Below are 18,326 nucleotides of genomic sequence, written 5' to 3' on the forward strand. Positions count from 1 at the left end.
GAAAGTCATGTTCTGTTCTTTTCAGACTTACACATAATCATTCCATAACCTGGATGCAACTGGAGTGTGTAGTTAAGGTGCACACCATGAAGTACAGATTTTTATCTTGGGCCTGTCCACTTTAGGAAGAAAGTGTATTGCTAGAACGTGAGTTAACATGTTTCAACTAGCACATTATAAAATCCTAACAGAGAGCAGGAACATTGTATTTCAACACCTGTGGTTCACCTTGGCCAACTAACATTGTAAAGCACCACTGCCCTGTTTTCTCTAGGGTTCAGAATTGCACAGTAGCTGCCATATAGGAAAAAAAACCCATTTTATACTAGGGTGGACTCGGAGAAATTCAGTTAACAATTCTTTTAATGTATGAACCACGGTAGGACCCCATTCCGCATTACAGTAGTTATTTGGGTTCTGCAGTGCTAATCAGAGTAATAAATTCTTACTTCATTTGCTCACATAAGTAAATCAGAGGAAGGACATCTGAGTAGGGATGTGCCATTCTGACAGTTGTGTTTCTGAGTATAATCACACTTTATGGAAAATCTGACATGCACACTCAGGACTCTACTTTCAAATAGTCAAAACCTTGTTTTAACACAGCATTTCATTAAGCTAAGCAAAGGCACTAAATTCCAGTTAAGTTCACCTGAAAGAAAGTTTCAGACTGCAAATGTCATCTCATCCTCAAACTTCAATGGGAACTTCCTAGTACTTGAGTCTTTTGAAAATTGTGACCTAGCACGGCACGTCAAAGTGTGGGCCATAAATGCAGCTAGAGAATGTTTATATTATCAACAGCCTCTGTTTTCAATTGACCCTTTGAAAATTCTCAACACTTCTGTTCTCATTGCAGTTGTAAAATAGTTTTTACAAAAACTAAACATTGTGCCTGAACTCCACAATAGTAACTTGTATATCTTTCTTCATTTTCAGCTTTCATAGCATTTTCAACCATGCCCCTGCTGGCTCAAAGAATCAAAATGTATTTTGCCTTAGCTCCTGTAGTCACAATGAAATATGCCAAATCCCCATTGACAAAGCTTGCATTACTTCCCAATTCAATTATCAAGGTATGCAATTTCTTCACACAGAATATCTATTGGCCAAAGTTAGTAGGACCTTTTGGTGGGGATTCTAAAATGAGTTGAGACACTGTAGAATATCAATCTCCCCTCTGTTTTTTCCACCAAATGCATTCGATGAAGTGAGCTGTAGCTCACGAAAGCTTATGCTCTAATAAATTTGTTAGTCTCTAAGGTGCCACAAGTACTCCTTTTCTTTTTGTAGAATATCCAGCGATTTTTAGTGTGCAATCTGCACCAGTGTCAAAGCTAGTTATGTATATTAGTCCATAATCTGTGTTTACGGTGCCAAAATTTACCCTTAAAGTATGTTAGAAAAGGATTAGAGGCATGCGCAGACTTCTCTTTCATGGGAGAGTGAAAAAATCTTGGATTATTCAGAGAGTGTATGAATTAAAGGGAGACATGAGAGGTGTATAAAATAGTAAATGGTATAGAGGTGGTAAAAAGCATTGCCTTACCCTTTTTCCTAATACAAGAAAAAGTCAGCATTCCATAAAACTGAAGGGGAACAAATCTAAAACTCTAACAGGAAGAAGCTTAGAAGGATTCAAAGGAGGGTTAGACATTTCTATGGGTAATGAGGGTATCCAGCTATACTAGGTAGAATACAAAATAAGGGTATCTTATTGCTTCAGGGTATAAACTGAGCATGAGCTGCCATGAGTTTGGAAGTTACTTCCCCCACTGGCATGATTCCCCATTATGAGGATTTTAGTATTTTCCTTTGGAGCATGTGTTACTGCAGAGAGCAGTAACTGGACTAGTTGGACCACTAGCTTGATCTGGCACAGTAATGCCAATAACTTTTGCCAAGAGACCATGCAATAGTTTAGTAGGCCCTGAAGGTTGCAAATACCAAAGAAGGAGAGGAATTATTTAGGAGTATCCAAAGAGTAAAACTAGGAAGAATTAATTAAAGATTAGAAAATAGTAATCAAGATCTTAACAGTGAAACTTTTGGAATAAGGTGTTGTCTTCCAGGTGGTGGAACTATCCTCACCTGAGTTATTTAAATATACATTGAACATAAAACGTCCCGTATATTACATCTGAGTTTAGCGTTAATAAGGGAAGGGAAGATTTCGTCGCCAATATCTGTAATTGTAATAAATATAAATCTTTGTAATTTTACAGATTTTTTTTGGGAATAAAGATTTCTTACCCCATACTTACTTTGGTGAGGTGGTTGCTGTTGAATTTTGCAGCCATATGAGATTATCAGAGATTTGTGGTAATATCCTGTTTGTGCTGTGTGGATTTAATGAGAAGAACTTAAATATGGTATGTATAAATCAGGGTGTGTTTTGTTTGTTTGTTTGTTTGAAAGACCAATTTATCCTTGAAATTGTCTGCATTGATTTGTGATAAATAAATGGAGCCACTTCCTGAATGAAACTTCTTGTGAAATTTAAATGTTTCTTTTCAGAGCCGAGTACATGTGTATACAGCACATGCCCCAGCGGGAACATCTGTACAAAATATGATTCATTGGAAACAGGTAGAATTTCTGAAACATAAAGTGCCCTTCAATCATAATGTAAAAATTATACATTGTATTTGAAAATTAATTTATGGTCAGTCTCCCATACTATTCTGTCAGGAAATGTTGTCATTCAGAATAAATTATCAATCCAGACAGCATTGCCTCATCAAAAAAATTAATTCTCCCTTAATGGCCTACCATAGTATATTTTGCAAAACAGACCTTTGGCAGTGTCATGAAAATACCTTAAATGCAAGAAATCTTATAGGGCAGCACTTATAGGAATTCCTACACTTACTGGAGATCGACACTGCTGTGATCGATGCAGCGGGGGTAAATTTAGCAGGTCTGGTGAAGACCTGCTAAATTAGCAGCAGAGCACTCTCCAGTTGACTTGGTACTCCACCGGAATGAGAAGAGTAAGATAAGTCAATGGGGGAGTGTCTCCTGTTGACACAACGTGGTGTGGACACTGCAATAAGTCAACCTAAGCTATATCTACTCCAGTTACGTTATTCACATAGCTGGACTAGCGTAATTTAGGTCGATTTACCATGGACAAAGTGTAGACAAAGCCTTAGGTTTTTTTCCTTGAGTAAGATGTTAATTATCTTGCAAATTGATATTGACTACCAAACCATGCCCAGAATACATGAGAATGCAGCAAACAAAATATCAATATTTTTCTGTCATGCTATTTAAATTATAGATAGATATAGCAGAGTAAACATGGTGTAACCATATATTTTTAATACTTTCCACTTGTGGCCATATATCTGTTTAGATGCACCAGACTTGCTCTGCTACGTGCACTCCAGTTACCTCAGGATACGTATGACAACCCAGTTTTCCTTCAGCTGCTGTCTCCCTGTATTTCACCCTGTAAGGTTTTTAAGACAGAGAGAATTATTAGCCTCTACATGTGAAAAATCTGTAAATGTATGAAGTAATGAACCTATCTTTTCCTCACAATGATCACAGTTATATTTACTAAAATATATATACATTTGATTTTAATCTTGTACTCTAGGCAATTAAAACTGGTAAACTAAAAGCCTATGACTGGGGAATCTGGTTCAACCGTTTGCACTATAATCAGGTAAACCTCTCCAAATGGGGAAATATTTGTCTTTCTGTTGTTTTTTTTTTTTAAAAAAAAGGGGAGGGGGAGATAGCAAAGGTTAGGAACCATTTTCAAAATTTATATCAAAATAGAATCACTTAGTTGGTCTTTTCTTCCAGTTGGAATGTCTAACCTTGCATATTAAATTATGTTTCTGTTCTCTTACTGTTTCTTTAAAGAAATTAGGAAAACTTAGCTCCAAAAATGATGCAATGAATTTCCTGGTTGAAAATTCAAATACGAACGTCAGGGAAATTCAAAACTTCTGATTCACAACTCCCTTGTCCTCAGTGCTATCCTTTCCAGAATGACAATAAATCCATTATAAAGTTGTTCTTTGTTTTAAATAATCCTCTAGTGACATGAAACTTTTTTTTTCTTTTATAAACCCCCTTTTTTTAAAGGATACTCCTCCCTTATATAATGTGAAGCGCATGAAAGTCCCAACTGCAATGTGGAGTGGTGGAAATGACTGGCTCGCTGACCCTAAGGATGTTGCCCTTCTGTTCCCACAAGTCACTGATCTGGTTTACCACAAGGTGATTCCTGACTGGAACCATTTGGATTTCATCTGGGGCCTGGATGCACCTGAGCGCATGTATAATGAAATCCTTGACTTGATGAGAAAAAACCCGTGAAAATAATGTAGCTGTAGAATCTAAGATTTGATTAATTTCTATTGATATCTGTTTTTCTTGATTTTTAGTGAACTACAAAACTGTTTGCATACAAAACATAATGGTCTATATTCACTATAAAAAGAAAAGGAGTACTTGTGGCACCTTAGAGACTAACAAATTTATTTGAGCATAAGCTTTCATGAGCTACAGCTCACTTCATCGGATGCATTATGCTCAAATAAATTTGTTAGTCTCTAAGGTAGGTGCCACAAGTACTCCTTTTCTTTCTGCGAATACAGACTAACACGGCTGCTACTCTGAAATCTGTCATTATATTCACTATATTTACTTTAATAAGATTCTCTTTAATGATCTTAAATATTAGGTCAGCTCCACATACATATCCAAAGAAAGTAATTCAACTAGCAACGTACATTTTAAAAGCACCACACACAAGTTTTAAGTCTTCTGCTTTCTAAAGTATGTGTCGTAAATTAAATACATCATGAATAGGAGGATAGATCTGCTTCCAAGATGATTTTCTTAGCTGGTGTCTGAATGACCGTTTCTGTAAGGTGAATTGAATGCATGGGGCACAACTGATACATGTGGCTAAACTAGACACGCAATCACACATGCAAATTCAGAAAAGCACCCAAGTTGTTAATTACTTTTTAAACATGTAATTCCTTTGTCACTGGAGCTATGCTGATTTTAATGCAGCTGAGGATCTGGGCCAGATTTTATTTCATGGTCCCAGTCAGCCACCTAGGATCAGGGTCAATACTTCTGTCACGTGACCAAAAGTCATTCTGCACTAATCCCAGTGATTATCAATACAGACCATGAAGAGATCCAGTAAGCATGTCTTTTTATTGACCCCTTGAAGAAGAAAGTAGTAGAAAAAGGCTATTAGGAGGAGATTGTTCTATATACGTATTAGCTGACGTGTGCCATTAACTAAAAATCTCTGTAATTGTAATCTATCATCTCTATTTACATAGCTTTTGAATTCAATAAAAGTAAAGTTCTTTAAATGTTCAAATTCAGAAATGTATTCTTTCTTTTGTTTCATAATTAGAAGATCAGAAAGGAAGAATCTGATAGAACAATCTTGAATGATAAATAGCAAGCTAATGAAAAGATTACAATATTCTAATAGCTAATGCTCAATTCAGTGAGAAAAGAGACGCACTATTAACATGTAGCTGATATTAACATTGAATCAATATTAGGTTTTTTTGCCAAAAACTTAATTCAAAGACATAAGTTTTTTACTTTATCAAAACACCCAAAACAGACTGCAAAATCAAAAGTAGAATCTTTCTGATTATTGTTTAAACTGTGAACAATTTGAGACTCTGCATCCTGATTCTCATTAGTCAAAAACTTTAAATAACTTATTCAGTAGTTTTAAAGATAAAGTGTCTTAAATCTTGCTTATTAAAGCCTAAGAGACCTGCTAAATTTGAACAAAACTATATCCGCCTTTTAAAGCAATCAGCACATTTGTGCATGCATAGGAGTCTGAGAGCATTTCTCTCGTCCCATTGCCATGTACATACATAGAGAACTAAAAATGGTGTTTCTCAATTCTAAAACAAATTCTAGCAGAAAACAAATGTTTCTGAGAGTTAGCAAGGGTTAGAAGCTACATTTCAGTCTTAGTTATATTGTTTACTATTGCTTACATGAAGTCTCGGAGTAGAAAATACTTTAAATAGAAAAAACTCTCTTCAATATCAAAAGCATCTTAAGGATGGCTATAATATTAATTTTTTTTAATTTTAAATTAGTTTATAGTGTTTGCTGCTGGCAAACTCTGTAGCTAATAATGCATGGAAGAGATGGGGGGGCGGAAATTAAAAACACATTTTTCAAAGAGTACCAAGAGGTGATAAAGAATATCTCTTTGAACATGTCATAGCTTTACGAGCCATCCTCAAATCCTTTAGACTATCATAGATGGTTTTGAAGAGAGGCTCACTGAAGAGGAGCAGAGAATGGGTAGCCTGAAGGATCCCAAAAGTGCACAAAGAAGTTGAAATACTGCCCACTAATGTAAAATAAGAGAGCCTGCCCACTGGCAGATCTAACTTGAATCAAATGAAGGAGTGACTAAAATCCTTAAAAGGGAGCCAGGAGAACAGCATGTTAACTTCCTTCTGACTTGCATATCATTGCAATTGAAGATACAGGATTTGATTTAGCGATAGGGCACATTGCAGTTTGCACTTCAAACCCTGTTGAGAGCAGGCCCCCACTACTTATAAGAGAGCTTTTTGTCTCCAGCACCCAGGTGAAGATCTGAGGCTTGCTAGAGACTTAGACTATATTTGGTAAGAATATTTCAAAGTAATCAGCTTACAACTACGGATGTAGAAATAGAGTCTCAATGGTAGACATTCTAGTTTGTTAATGTAAACCAACATCTCCAGGAGAAAGAATTCAAGTTTTTTGCACTATGGTTTCCAGCCAAAAAAGATCCTAAATGGTGAAAAAGCTAGATTAGTTAATGCTCCAGAAAAGGCAGATAAATGATTTAATTCCTATGAAGATGTGGATAATTTACAAAGAACTGCTGGAGGAACAGGTTGCTCCCCAGGAAGAAGAGAAGAAAGATGGAAAGGACAATACAGAAGAGATTGCAATGGAGATCTGTCTTTCTAAATTGCATTGTTGGTTATTTTCTTCTTTGCTGAAGGAATTGGCTTAATTAGAAGGGAATGGAAAATGTTTCTTTCTTTCCCTGGAAAAATTGATCGAAGCTCTGCACCTAACTCCTATTTCCTTAATGGGTTGAACCATTAATTTTGACTGATTAATTTTGAATCCGAACTTCACATCTCAGACCCATCTGTAGTATCTGTAATGAACAGGATATTAAGATATAAAGTAATTATGGCTCTTTACACCACATCTACTGAGTCTCCGACACTGTGTGTGGTACTACTGTTTTATAGGACTGAGACCAAATACAGCATAATCAGGCAGCCTAGAACTTCACATAGCCCAGGTTGAATATTTTGTGCCCAACATAGTATATGATGACCAGTAAAATAAGCAGGACTCAGTCCTGCAGTTTTCAGCTTATAAAAGTTATGTGTTGATGGACAAGATGGTGTTTGAGAATACGTAGCATAGTTCCTGAGTTTTGCAGGCCCAATATAACTTGTTTTCTTAGGCAGACTATATGGAACATTAAGCTACTTGGTCTTAACTGGTGAGGACACATTCTGCTTGGAGGAGTTAAGCATGATTCAGATAGCACTAATATGAAACGTATTATTCTAGGCTGACCCAAGATGTGGCATTCTGTAGCTCTACCATGTTTGATTCATGGAATTGTTTTGATGCAAGGACTCTCTGACAGCAGGTCAAATGACAATCCTGAAATGTATATGAATATTGTAAGTAATGTTTTAAAGAGAGAGTTGGGTCGGAGGGAGTCTCTGAGAAACAATGAAAAATACATTATTAATGCACCTTATTTGGTGGAATAAACTGACAGAGGCTATAATAGATAATGCCTCACCGTTCAGATTCCTTGAAAATATCCCACCAGAAACTACGTCCAGTAAAACCCCCAATAGTAAATACATGGCCTAGGAAAGCCTTCAAAAAATGAAAACCTGTTGGCAGCCTGAGACCAAAGCCTTTGATTTTTTTTCTTCCTACAGAGTGAAATAATTCTATACAGGGGATACCCTAGTGAAGAGCATGATGTTGTGACAGCAGATGGCTATATCCTTAGTGTTAACAGAATTCCTCATGGGAAAGTAAATGCTGACAACACAGGTAAAATTTATGTCTGTATTAAATAGGAAACTTGTTGTAACCTTAAATTCCTCTCTGTCTTAAATATGACCTAGATTACAGCAATACATACAGGAGGTTTTCAGGGGTCTTAGCAAATTCTGCAAATCTAAAGATGGAGTTCTACTATTGTTACAGGGAGCCAGTATTTTTCTCTGTAGTTTTAGTTTTATGAGGATGTTTGTGGTGTATAATATAAATTTTAATTTCTATAATATGCATGGAAGAAAGGATTTGTGGTTATAAAAATTAAGCCTAGAAGTTTTTGAATGTGTTTGCTGACAGACATACTAGTCTTCATTTCATATCCATGTCACTGACCATGACAATGAACAAAAGTTCCTTATACATCAACTGAACCATCTTGTATTTCCATCCCTTATGCTATGTTCTTCCTAAGCATTTCAGCAAGCATTCTGTCTGCTCTGCAGGGATGTGTGATATTTTTGTGCAGAATGGAGGAGAGTTACCCCGAGTTACCTGAATGCTAGTTTTCCTGCATGTGACATTCCAGTCCTGGCCTCCAGATATGCTGAAGCTACAGATGGACTTTTCCATTGCAGGAGTTAAACAATGTCCCTGCAAAGACCCTTAAACATGCCCACACCCTGCTTTCCACTCTTAGTCCCCTTAGAGAACACATCAGCAGTGCAAATTGTCTTTATGGTAGGTGGCAGAAAATGCTGTAGAGAAGCACTCTAAAAGTTGCTCAAGGACCGTGAAGTGTATATGAGAATCAGGGAGAATAAAGATGCAGGTAAAGGTCTCCTAAAAGTCAAAGGACAAGGGAAGGAGTACTGGGTGGTGGACAAGAGGAAAAGTGGGAGCACTACGTAGAAGTCAGGGAAAAGAGGGAGTTAGCAAAAACTGAAGGCTGATGTGATGAAAGGCTTTTGCCTGTGTGGATGGGAAAACTGAGTCCCGGTAGTATGAAACTTTATGGGTGTGAAAAAGAGGCTAGGATGACTAAAGTGCCACTGCTGCAATCTAAATGTTGAGGTCTAAGTGAATTGTTCTGCCTTGAGCAACATTGTCTCTTGTTCAAAAGATGCACCAGCCACAAATCTAAAACAGAGACCATCGGTCTGTAGGCTTTGTTGCTGTTCAGGGAACCTTTACAGTATGGGGCGACAGTAACTGTAGAAGTAATAGATAAAGTATATTTAATTCATGATGATACTGTGTTTTTGTAAACTGCTGTTATCCCTCCAGTGAGACTGGTATTGGGTTTGCTGTCAATTTTTCTTTGTGCAGTCTCCCAAATTTATGATGATTTTGACTAACTCCTAATTGTCATTTATAAGTCTGAAAATAAGTCATTTGGAGTAAGCAAAAACCTAACAGATTTTCCAAATTTTCTGTATTCATTTCAGATATAAACCACTAAGCCATCAGTATTATTATAAACACATATGAACATCATTCATATAAAAGCTTCATACGTTTGTCTGAATGCTGTGTAAATTTTGGTTATTGTTTTAGTTTAACGTTTGCCTATGTAATGTGAAAACCGATCTCTTCCTTGGCATCCACTGTTCATCTTCTTCATAGTGCTCTTCAGAGATGGTTTCTTGTGAAGTAGAATAAAGCTTCTCCTTCTATCAATCTATTTTTTGCACACTTAATTTTGAGTCAGTGCAGATGCAAGTTTTTTGTCAGAATTTGCTGACTGGGTGACATGGAGATGGTTCAATTTTAATGAAGATCCTCTGGAAACCAGCCAGGTTTCAGAACCCTGCCTGGGAGGTAGGTTTCCAATGGACACATGCTTAATTTCCTGTCCCCTTGTCCACCTTGGCTCTTCTGAAGCCCAGGTTTCCAGGGCACACAGCTCCAGGGCAGCCTACCAGGTGGACTGCTCTGAAGCCAGGACTCCATTTCCTTTTGTGGATAAATCTGAAATTTTGGGGATTTGTTCCAAATTGGAATGAAACGATATTTCAAAATACTGAAATCCTCTGCAAAATGGAATACCTTTTTGTGCCAGCTGTATTAATTTTGTAAAGAAATCATTTAACTAGCCTCAGTTGTAAATAGACCTTTTGGCTGTTAGATCGGCAGAGCTTTAATTGTATATAGTAGACCATATGTATGCTAAGGACATGAGCTATGTTGTCATCTTTAAACTGCTTGTTGGAGTACCAGGGCTGGTGAAATGTTTCTATCGCATCAATTTATGGAAAGGAAGGGGAGAGAGATGGGCCTCTGGTGGTGGAAGACTGTGGCTGGTAGGTTTCAGAGCAGGAGTGAGTGGTTATTTGGTTTGGAGGAGAAGGAAACTGAGAGTTTGGTGGTGAACTTAGTCAAGACTCTGGTGAAGGCTAGAAATGCTCTTTGATAGTGGTATCCCCTCCTAGCCATTCAAACCCTTTTGGTCCCTGGAACCACTTTTTCTGCAGCAAGACATTAAGTGATTCCCCTTCTGGTCTTGAGCTGCTAGTTTTACTGATGTGGAAGGGAAGGCTCCTTTACCTACTAGTGTACTCCAGATATCAGCTCTTTGGGACGAATGTTCACAACTGAGATACTATTCTAGGTCACTTACACAGAACTGTGCATATATATGAGTGCTGCAGGGAGTGGGACAAAAGTAATGACTCTGAAAAGGAAATGATCTGAAATACAGTGGTATATGGTGCATTGACACTCACTACATGACACTTAAAACCAAATGTTATCAGAAGCTACTGAATGGGGAATAAACGTGAGTGTGGGGGAGAGCAAGAGAAACTAACGCAGTGAGATACAGATATTGTGGGAACAGGTGTGGAGTACCGGAGGAAACGGAGCCCAATTGCTTGCATTCTCTCCAATAGACAACAAAATCCTGGATCCAATAATCGGAGTGATGCTCACTAACCTAAGATACAACCAGACAGGTACTGCTTGGAGCCTAAACTACATATCAAAATCAAATCATTTGAAAATCAAGTACAATAGGACTAATCCTGAAACTCTCTGTTTACATGTAACTATGGTAATAATAAGCCTTTCTCTTAAATCTTCTCTAAAGATTTCTATATTTATTAGTGATGCATTTGAGAAACACCATTTTCCCCTGACACTTTTCTTGGGTTTAGACCCACTTGCACAAAAAATGAAAGGGGTCTATGCAGTCTTCCTACTGTAAGGACATATGTCTTTTTAAATTAAAATCCTTTAAAATACAGTCCTTGGCAATTCAACAAATCTCTCTCCAGAGGTTAATGCTGGATTTAGGAATTTGACTATGAAGCATGAGTGTTGTTTCATTATCAGTATCACAGAAGTTTTGCTTATGTGGAATATTTGGTGTCTCTCTCTTTCTTTCAGGTCTGAAGCCTGTTGTGTTTCTGCAGCATGGTTTACTTGCAGATGGTACCAGTTGGATCATTAATCTGGCCACAAACAGATGGGCTTCATTCTAGCAGATGCTGGCTATGATGTTTGGATAGGAAATAGCAGAGGGAACACTTGGTCCAGACAACACATCAACCTTTCAGTGCACCAAGAGGAATTCTGGGCTTTCAGGTAGCCTGTAGTTTTGGGTTTCAGAGTAGCAGCCGTGTTAGTCTGTATTCGCAAAAAGAAAAGGAGTACTATGGCACCTTAGAGACTAACAAATTTATTTGAGCATAAGCTTTCGACAAAAGCTTATGTTTAAATAAATTTGTAGTTTTGGGGGAAACTATGACGTGACCAATTTATTTTGTTTTGTAAAGTGATGCTGGGAATCCATTGTCCTGATTAAAGTAAGAAGTAAGCCAAAACACTAATTTCTAATTTCACAATTTATAGCTGGATTTTCAGAGGAGTTGAAATCTCCAGCTCCATTCAAGTCAATTGGAGTTGTAGTTGCTAAGCATCTAAAAAAATCAGGCTTTGAGATGTCAGACTGCACCTCCAGAATTAGTGGATACACACAAACATGTAGGTCTTATTGTCTTTCTCTGTTGATACAGTATTTGGAGTTCTCTGGGGATGAACACTAAAATTATTGTGGTACATGATAAATCCATTAAGTCAAATAACTGACTGTATTGTGTGAATTTACGAAAGGAGTAAAACAGTTCTGCACAACTCTGCAACCCTGGTACTAAAAACAGCTGCAGTTGCAAAATACAAGTTTGGTATCTATAAAACAATGTGTTCTTATTTTAAACGCAGTTAGTGCCTATGATCTATATTGATTGGTGTAGCTGGAACAGAGTTTAAATATAGTTCCTTATGTCAGTTCCTGGCCCAGTGCAGAGGGGACTAAAAACATTTGAGGTGCTTGGGGGGAATAATATGGAGAAACTTGTAGTGCTATGACTGTTTTTCAGTTCTAAGGCTTTTGGTGTTCAAATGCAGATAATTACACAGCTGACATAAAGACGATCACCTTCCTTTTATAGCTATGATGAAATGGCTAAATACGACCATCCAGCTGTGATAGATTTTATTGTGTAGAAAACTGGACAAGAGAAACTGTATTATGTTGGACATTCAGAAGGCACCACAACAGGTAAGTTGAGGGGAATGCAGTGTCTGTTGTTAACAATTGAACTGTCTGTCCTTTGAAGTCTAGATCTCTTCCACCTCCCCTCTCCCACACACACACACACACACAATTTCCGCTGTGCTGGAGATATCACATGTGACCAGAGGGGAACTTTTTAGGGCAATATCACGTTCTGGTAGCTGTGTCACCTGAATGCCACGTTCTGTTTTTTGACTTGCACATCACCATCACCAATAACACTGATCCAGCTGGAGTGTGTGGTTAAGGTGAAATTAAGGTGTACACCATGAAGTGCAGATTGTGCTCTTGGGCTTGTCCACATTAGAAAGAAAGTGTTAGATCACGTTTTAACAATACATGTCCACAAGCAGATTACATTTTAAAATACCATTGCCCTGTCTTCTCTAGGTTTAGAATTTCATAGTAGCTGCCACATAGTAAAATAAACCATTTTATCCTAGGGTGGACAGGAACATAGAAATTCAGATAACAATTCTGTTGATACATGAACCACAGTAGCAGCCCACTCAGCGTCACGATAGTTATTTGGTTTCTGCAGTGCTAATGAGTAATAAATGCTTATTTCTTTTGCTCAGATAAGTAAATCTGGGCCTGGCAATACCAAGGAAGGATATCTGAGTAGGTGCCATTCTGACAGTTGTTTTTCTAACTATAATCACACTTTAAGGAAAACTTGAAGTGTGCACACAGGACACTATTTATTTACAAGCCAGCAAAACTTTGTTCAAAAACAATGTTATATTAAGCAAGGCAAAGGCACTAAATTCCGTTCAAGTTACTTTCATCTGAAAGACATCTTATCTTCATACTTCACTGGGGGTTTTTGCAATGTGTAGACTGCAAATGTAGCTAGGGAATGTTTACATTATAAACAGCCTGTGTTTTCAATTGACCCTTTAAAAATTCTCAACATTTCTGTTCTCCTTACAGTTTGTAAAATAGTTTTCACAAAATCTAAACATTGTGCTTGAACTCCTTGCAATAGTAACTTGTAAATCTCTCTCTTCATTTTCAGCTTTCATAGCATTTTCAACCATGCCCCAGCTGGCTCAAAGAATCAAAATGTATTTTTCCTTAGCTCCTATAGCTACACTTAAATATGCCCAGAGCCTGTTGACAAAGCTTGCATTACTTCCCGATGCAGTGATCAAGGTAGGTGATTTTTTTTAAGACAGAATATCTATTAACCAAAGTTAGTTGGACTTTTTGGTGGGGATTCTAAAACCCATTAGGACAGAATAGTTAAAATGAAGTGAGACATTCTAGAATTTCCAGAGATTTTACTGTGTAATTTGCACAAATGTTAAAACTAGTCACATATCTTAATCCATAATCTGTGTTTACTGTGCAAAAATTTACCCGCAAAGTATATTATAGCAGAATTAGGAAACCAATTAGAGGGATGGGCAGACTTCAGAGTCATGGGGGAATGAAAAAATCTTGGACTATTCAGAGAGTGTATGAATAAAAGGAGACATGAGAGGTTTATAAAATAGAAAATGTTATTGTTATAACAAAGCATTGCCACTTACCCCTTCTCCTAATACAAGAAAAGGGTAGCATTCAGTAAAACTGAAGGGCAACAAATCTAAAACTCTAAAAGGAAAAAGCTTAGCAGGGTTCAAAGGAGGATTAGGCATTAATGAGTACATCCAGCTATATATGGTAAGGTACAAAACAAGGGATTTTCGCCTTATTGCTTCAGGCGTGTTGTTCCATGATTCTAGTATCTCCCTCTGAAGTATGTGGTACTGCAGAGACCAGTAATTGTATTGGTTGAACCAGAGGTCTGATCTGGTATAGTAATGCCTATGCTCCTGTAGCTTGGCCAAAAGACGGAGGATAGTGTGGTAGTTTGGCTGTATCTGAAAGTTGTAAATACCAAGGAGGGAGAGGAATTACTTAAGTCTATCCAAGAGGTGTAAGTAGAAGGTAATAATTAAGGCTTAGAAAATCTGAAGGAAAAATTCTTAAGTGTGAGGACAATTGGAATGGTGAATAGTCTTCCACTTCCTAATCACCTGAGTTATTTAAATGTGTATTGAACACAGAACTTGAATATACTGTAGGAGACATTCTATGACTGGCAGATAGAGGGAAGGGCAGGTTATCTCCAATATCTGTAATTTTATTAAATATGAATCTTTGTAATTTTACAGACTGTAGTTGGCGTAAAAATTCATACAACAAAATTTTTTTGCTGACTTGTTTGCTGCTGAATTTTGCAGCCAGGGCATATTATCAGAGTTTTGTGGCAACCTCATGTTTGAGCTATGTGGATTCAATGAGAAGAACTTAAATATGGTACGTCTAAACTACAATTGTTCCTCAGATATTTTTTGCAAAACAGATTTATCCTTGGAATTGCCAGCATTGATTTGTGATAAAGAAGTAGATCCATTCCTGAGATGAAACTTGTTATGAAATATAAATGTTTCCTTTCAGAGCCGAATATATGTGTATATAATACATGCCCCAGCTGGAACCTCTGTACAAAACATGATTCACTGGAAACAGGCAGAACTTCTGAAATATAAAGTGCCTTGCAATCGTTATGTAACAATTGTATATGATGTTTAAAAATTGATTTAGTGCCAGTCTCCTATTCTATTGTCATAATTTATTCTCAGTCCCAACAATTTATCAATCAAGCTGGCATGGCCACATTGAAAGAACTAATCATCCCTTAATCATACTTGTGTCTACCCTTAATATATGTGGCTTAGTATATTCTGCAAGCAGAGAACTTGACAGAGGCATGAACATAGCTAAATACAGAGCAACCTCACAGGGCAGCACTGCTAGTTTCTTTTTTCCCTGCATAATGTACAAATTAGCTTGCAAGTTAGTACTCTGTGCCAGTCCCCACCCAGGAAACATGGAAATATAATCAACAAAATATCCTTTTTTGGTCTCTATAAAGAAATGGTAGAGAAGACATGCCATTGTCTCAGTTCAGGGCAGCAGCACCTGTATTCCTCCTCAGTGGTCCAGCAAGAGCACCCATTCTTAGGCTTCTAGCTCTCCAGCCATTGGCTTTCTGGAGTGGAAATCCACATTGTCAATCCCTTCTGACCTGGGCATGTCCAGACTGTACAGTTCCCTGCCTTCACTATGTTATTCCCATCAGAGGCAGATTGCCCAAGGACACCTGCTTGCTTTCTCTTCAGAAACGGTTAACAGGTATAATTACTAGAGTTAGAAGGTACCACATAGCACTTCCTATGCAAGCCTACTTTAGTCTTAAGTTAAAAACACTACACAGAAAACTTGTTAAAACAATAAAAGAACCTACATGCATGCTAATAAACTCAACAGACATCACCCTAATGTGGATTCTGCAGGAGTAGTTCTTCAACCCCCACCCAGGGGATTCCTTGTGGTCACAAGTTCATCACAGTTTAAGCTCAGAACAAGCACTCTGTCTTCCGTGACCTCAATAGGCCAAGTCCTTCCAACCCTCCCCTAAGGATTCAGGCCTTCCATAGGCCAGTGATCCTGTTCATTTGTTGCATCAGGGAGAAGGTCCTGAGTCAATCTAATCCCAGTTTATTTATCCTAAAATCCTTTCTTTGTTGGACCCTGGAGAATCCAGTTTGAACTAAATTATGCAAACCTCTGCAGTAGCTAGTTTCAAAGGCTAACTTTGCGGGTGCAAATTCAGAAATAATTTTTTTCCTTGTTTTAGTTAAAACATGTATATTTTATTTTAATTTTTACTCTAGGCCATTAAAAGTGGTAATCTGAAAGCTTATGACTGGGGAATACCATCTAACAAAGTCCACTATGATCAGGTAAGGTAATTCTAATGTGAAAACATTTTAATATTTTCACTTAAAAACTGTAAAAAAGAGTGGGCATCATACTATCCCATCTGACAGCAAAAGCTGTGGTAGCCAAGCAAAAGCTATACTTTAAAAAAAAATTCCATATTTAGGGGACAAATTATGTTCACATTTATACCAATATAAATCCAGAGAAATTCCACTGAATTTACTGTCCTCTATTTAAAAAAAACACACACACACACAAAATATTTATGTAGTAAGTCACCAGTATACATTTGTATCTCTGTGCCTATGGTTATAATAAAGCATATTTTAAAATAAGGTCTAATTTATTTCAAAGCAGAAAAAAACTAGTTGGAATTTTCTTTCTTTTCCATCCAATTTGAATCTCTAATCTCAAATATAAAATCTGTTGTGTTCTTGTCTGATCAATTACTGTTGGTTTCTTTAAAAGAACTAGGAAACTCAGTTACAAAAATGATGCATCCCAATTTCCTGGTTGAAAATTCAAATGAAAATATCTGGAAAGTTGAAACTTGTGGTCCACAACACTCATTGTCCTCAATCCTACTTTAAATTCTAGTTTGGATAGAGTACAGAAATATAAATGAAGTCGTTGCTAATACCATTATATTATTGCTAAAACCTCCAGTCAGAAAGGAGACCAGTCCGTTGGAGGAATTCGAGTTTTGTCTGCTGGGTCATTGGGGGCTGCGAGGAGGTGTAGGATATTTGAAGCATGAAAAGACTCAAAAGCAAGTCTTTGGCTTCCGCTAGCAAGAGGCATAGCACCTCCTCAGAGAGAGCTGAATTTTTAACTGGAAGAAACGCAGTCGAGACGTTGCCTGGAAGCTCAGCGGTTGTGCTCTGAAGACTCATCAGATGGAAAAATATTGTGGTGATGAATCAATGTAGCCCTCTAGATACTTTATTTACATCTTACTTGAATATCTCATCCTTACTTCCAAACATTTTACAGTCATAAGATGAGAGGAAAAGAGGTGTTCAGGTAAAATGTAAAGAAGACTTATCTACGTGGAGCAGTAAAGTGGACTACGCAGGTGTGATTTATAAAGCATGTTAACAAGTAACAGATTAATTGGTCCACGTAGATCCTGCTGGTGTGAACTCAGTGCACTAGGGAACTTTTAGCTCACACCAGCAGGGTGTACGTGGACTTATTAATGAGCAACACGTTAGTTCACTTTAGAAATCACACTCTGAACATCTGCATTATTGCTCCATGTAAATAAGCTCTCAGGTTCAGAAACTCTAGGTACAAAACCAGGCTTGTGAGAAGGAAACAGAAGAGATCCTGAGTTTTTTGGTTTCTTTTTTGTTTTGTTTTTATCTTGTCTGAGTATCCTGAAGTCTCTCACCTGCTGTGTGATTGTTCCTTTGAAAATGTCCTCTATATGTGGCAGCAGACTGCGATAGTGGAGGTTTCAGTGTAAGGCTTAGGTGTAACTTCTGAGGTCATTAAAATTCTGCAACACATTGAATAAGAATGCATTCTTTCAGAGCCAGAAATTGATGAAACTCGTGTGAGAGAACTCATTTTAAGCTCTCTCTCTATTGTCATCAAAATTGTGATATTTAAGTTACAATTATTACACATCATGTTTAATTTGAATTATTTTCTCTTTCAAGAACTACCATAAATCATTATAAAGTTCTTTGTTTAAAACAGTCTTCTAGTGATGTGCAACTGATTGTTCATTGCATTCCAATCCAAACTTGTTTTCTTTTGTGAAATCTTTTTTTTTAAGGGATATTCCACCCTTATACAACGTGACAGACATGCAAGTCCCAACTGCGATGTGGAGTGGTGGAAATGACTGGCTTGCTGACCCTACGGATGTTGCCTTTTTGCTCCCACAAGTCACTAATCTGGTTTACCA

The 18,326-nt window shown here is 37.4% G+C and overlaps 1 protein-coding gene and 1 pseudogene across 7 annotated transcripts in view; both read left to right on the forward strand.

Annotated features, from left to right (window-relative positions):
* The window catches only part of LOC119858904 (lysosomal acid lipase/cholesteryl ester hydrolase-like), a 41,117-nt gene extending 35,793 nt beyond the window's left edge, over positions 1-5,324 (forward strand). For 5 of the 7 annotated variants that reach the window (XR_006282482.1, XR_006282479.1, XR_006282478.1 and 2 more), the window contains 6 exons: positions 940-1,076; positions 2,226-2,372; positions 2,518-2,589; positions 3,605-3,673; positions 4,102-4,441; positions 4,649-5,322. Coding sequence is in view for 1 of the 7 variants with exons in the window: in XM_043517982.1 (XP_043373917.1) it covers positions 940-1,076; positions 2,226-2,372; positions 2,518-2,589; positions 3,605-3,673; positions 4,102-4,335 (659 nt within the window). In the remaining 6 variants the exon portion in view is untranslated. Of the gene's footprint in view, positions 1-939; positions 1,077-2,225; positions 2,373-2,517; positions 2,590-3,604; positions 3,674-4,101; positions 4,547-4,648 lie in introns of those variants that run through there. The other 2 variants (XR_006282481.1, XM_043517982.1) reach the window with 2 other exon arrangements.
* Positions 5,325-5,518: 194 nt separating this feature from the next.
* On the forward strand, positions 5,519-18,326 carry LOC119858906 (annotated as a pseudogene).

This window comes from Dermochelys coriacea, chromosome 7 (genome assembly GCF_009764565.3).
Source record: "Dermochelys coriacea isolate rDerCor1 chromosome 7, rDerCor1.pri.v4, whole genome shotgun sequence".
In the NCBI taxonomy this organism is placed as follows: domain Eukaryota; kingdom Metazoa; phylum Chordata; order Testudines; family Dermochelyidae; genus Dermochelys; species Dermochelys coriacea.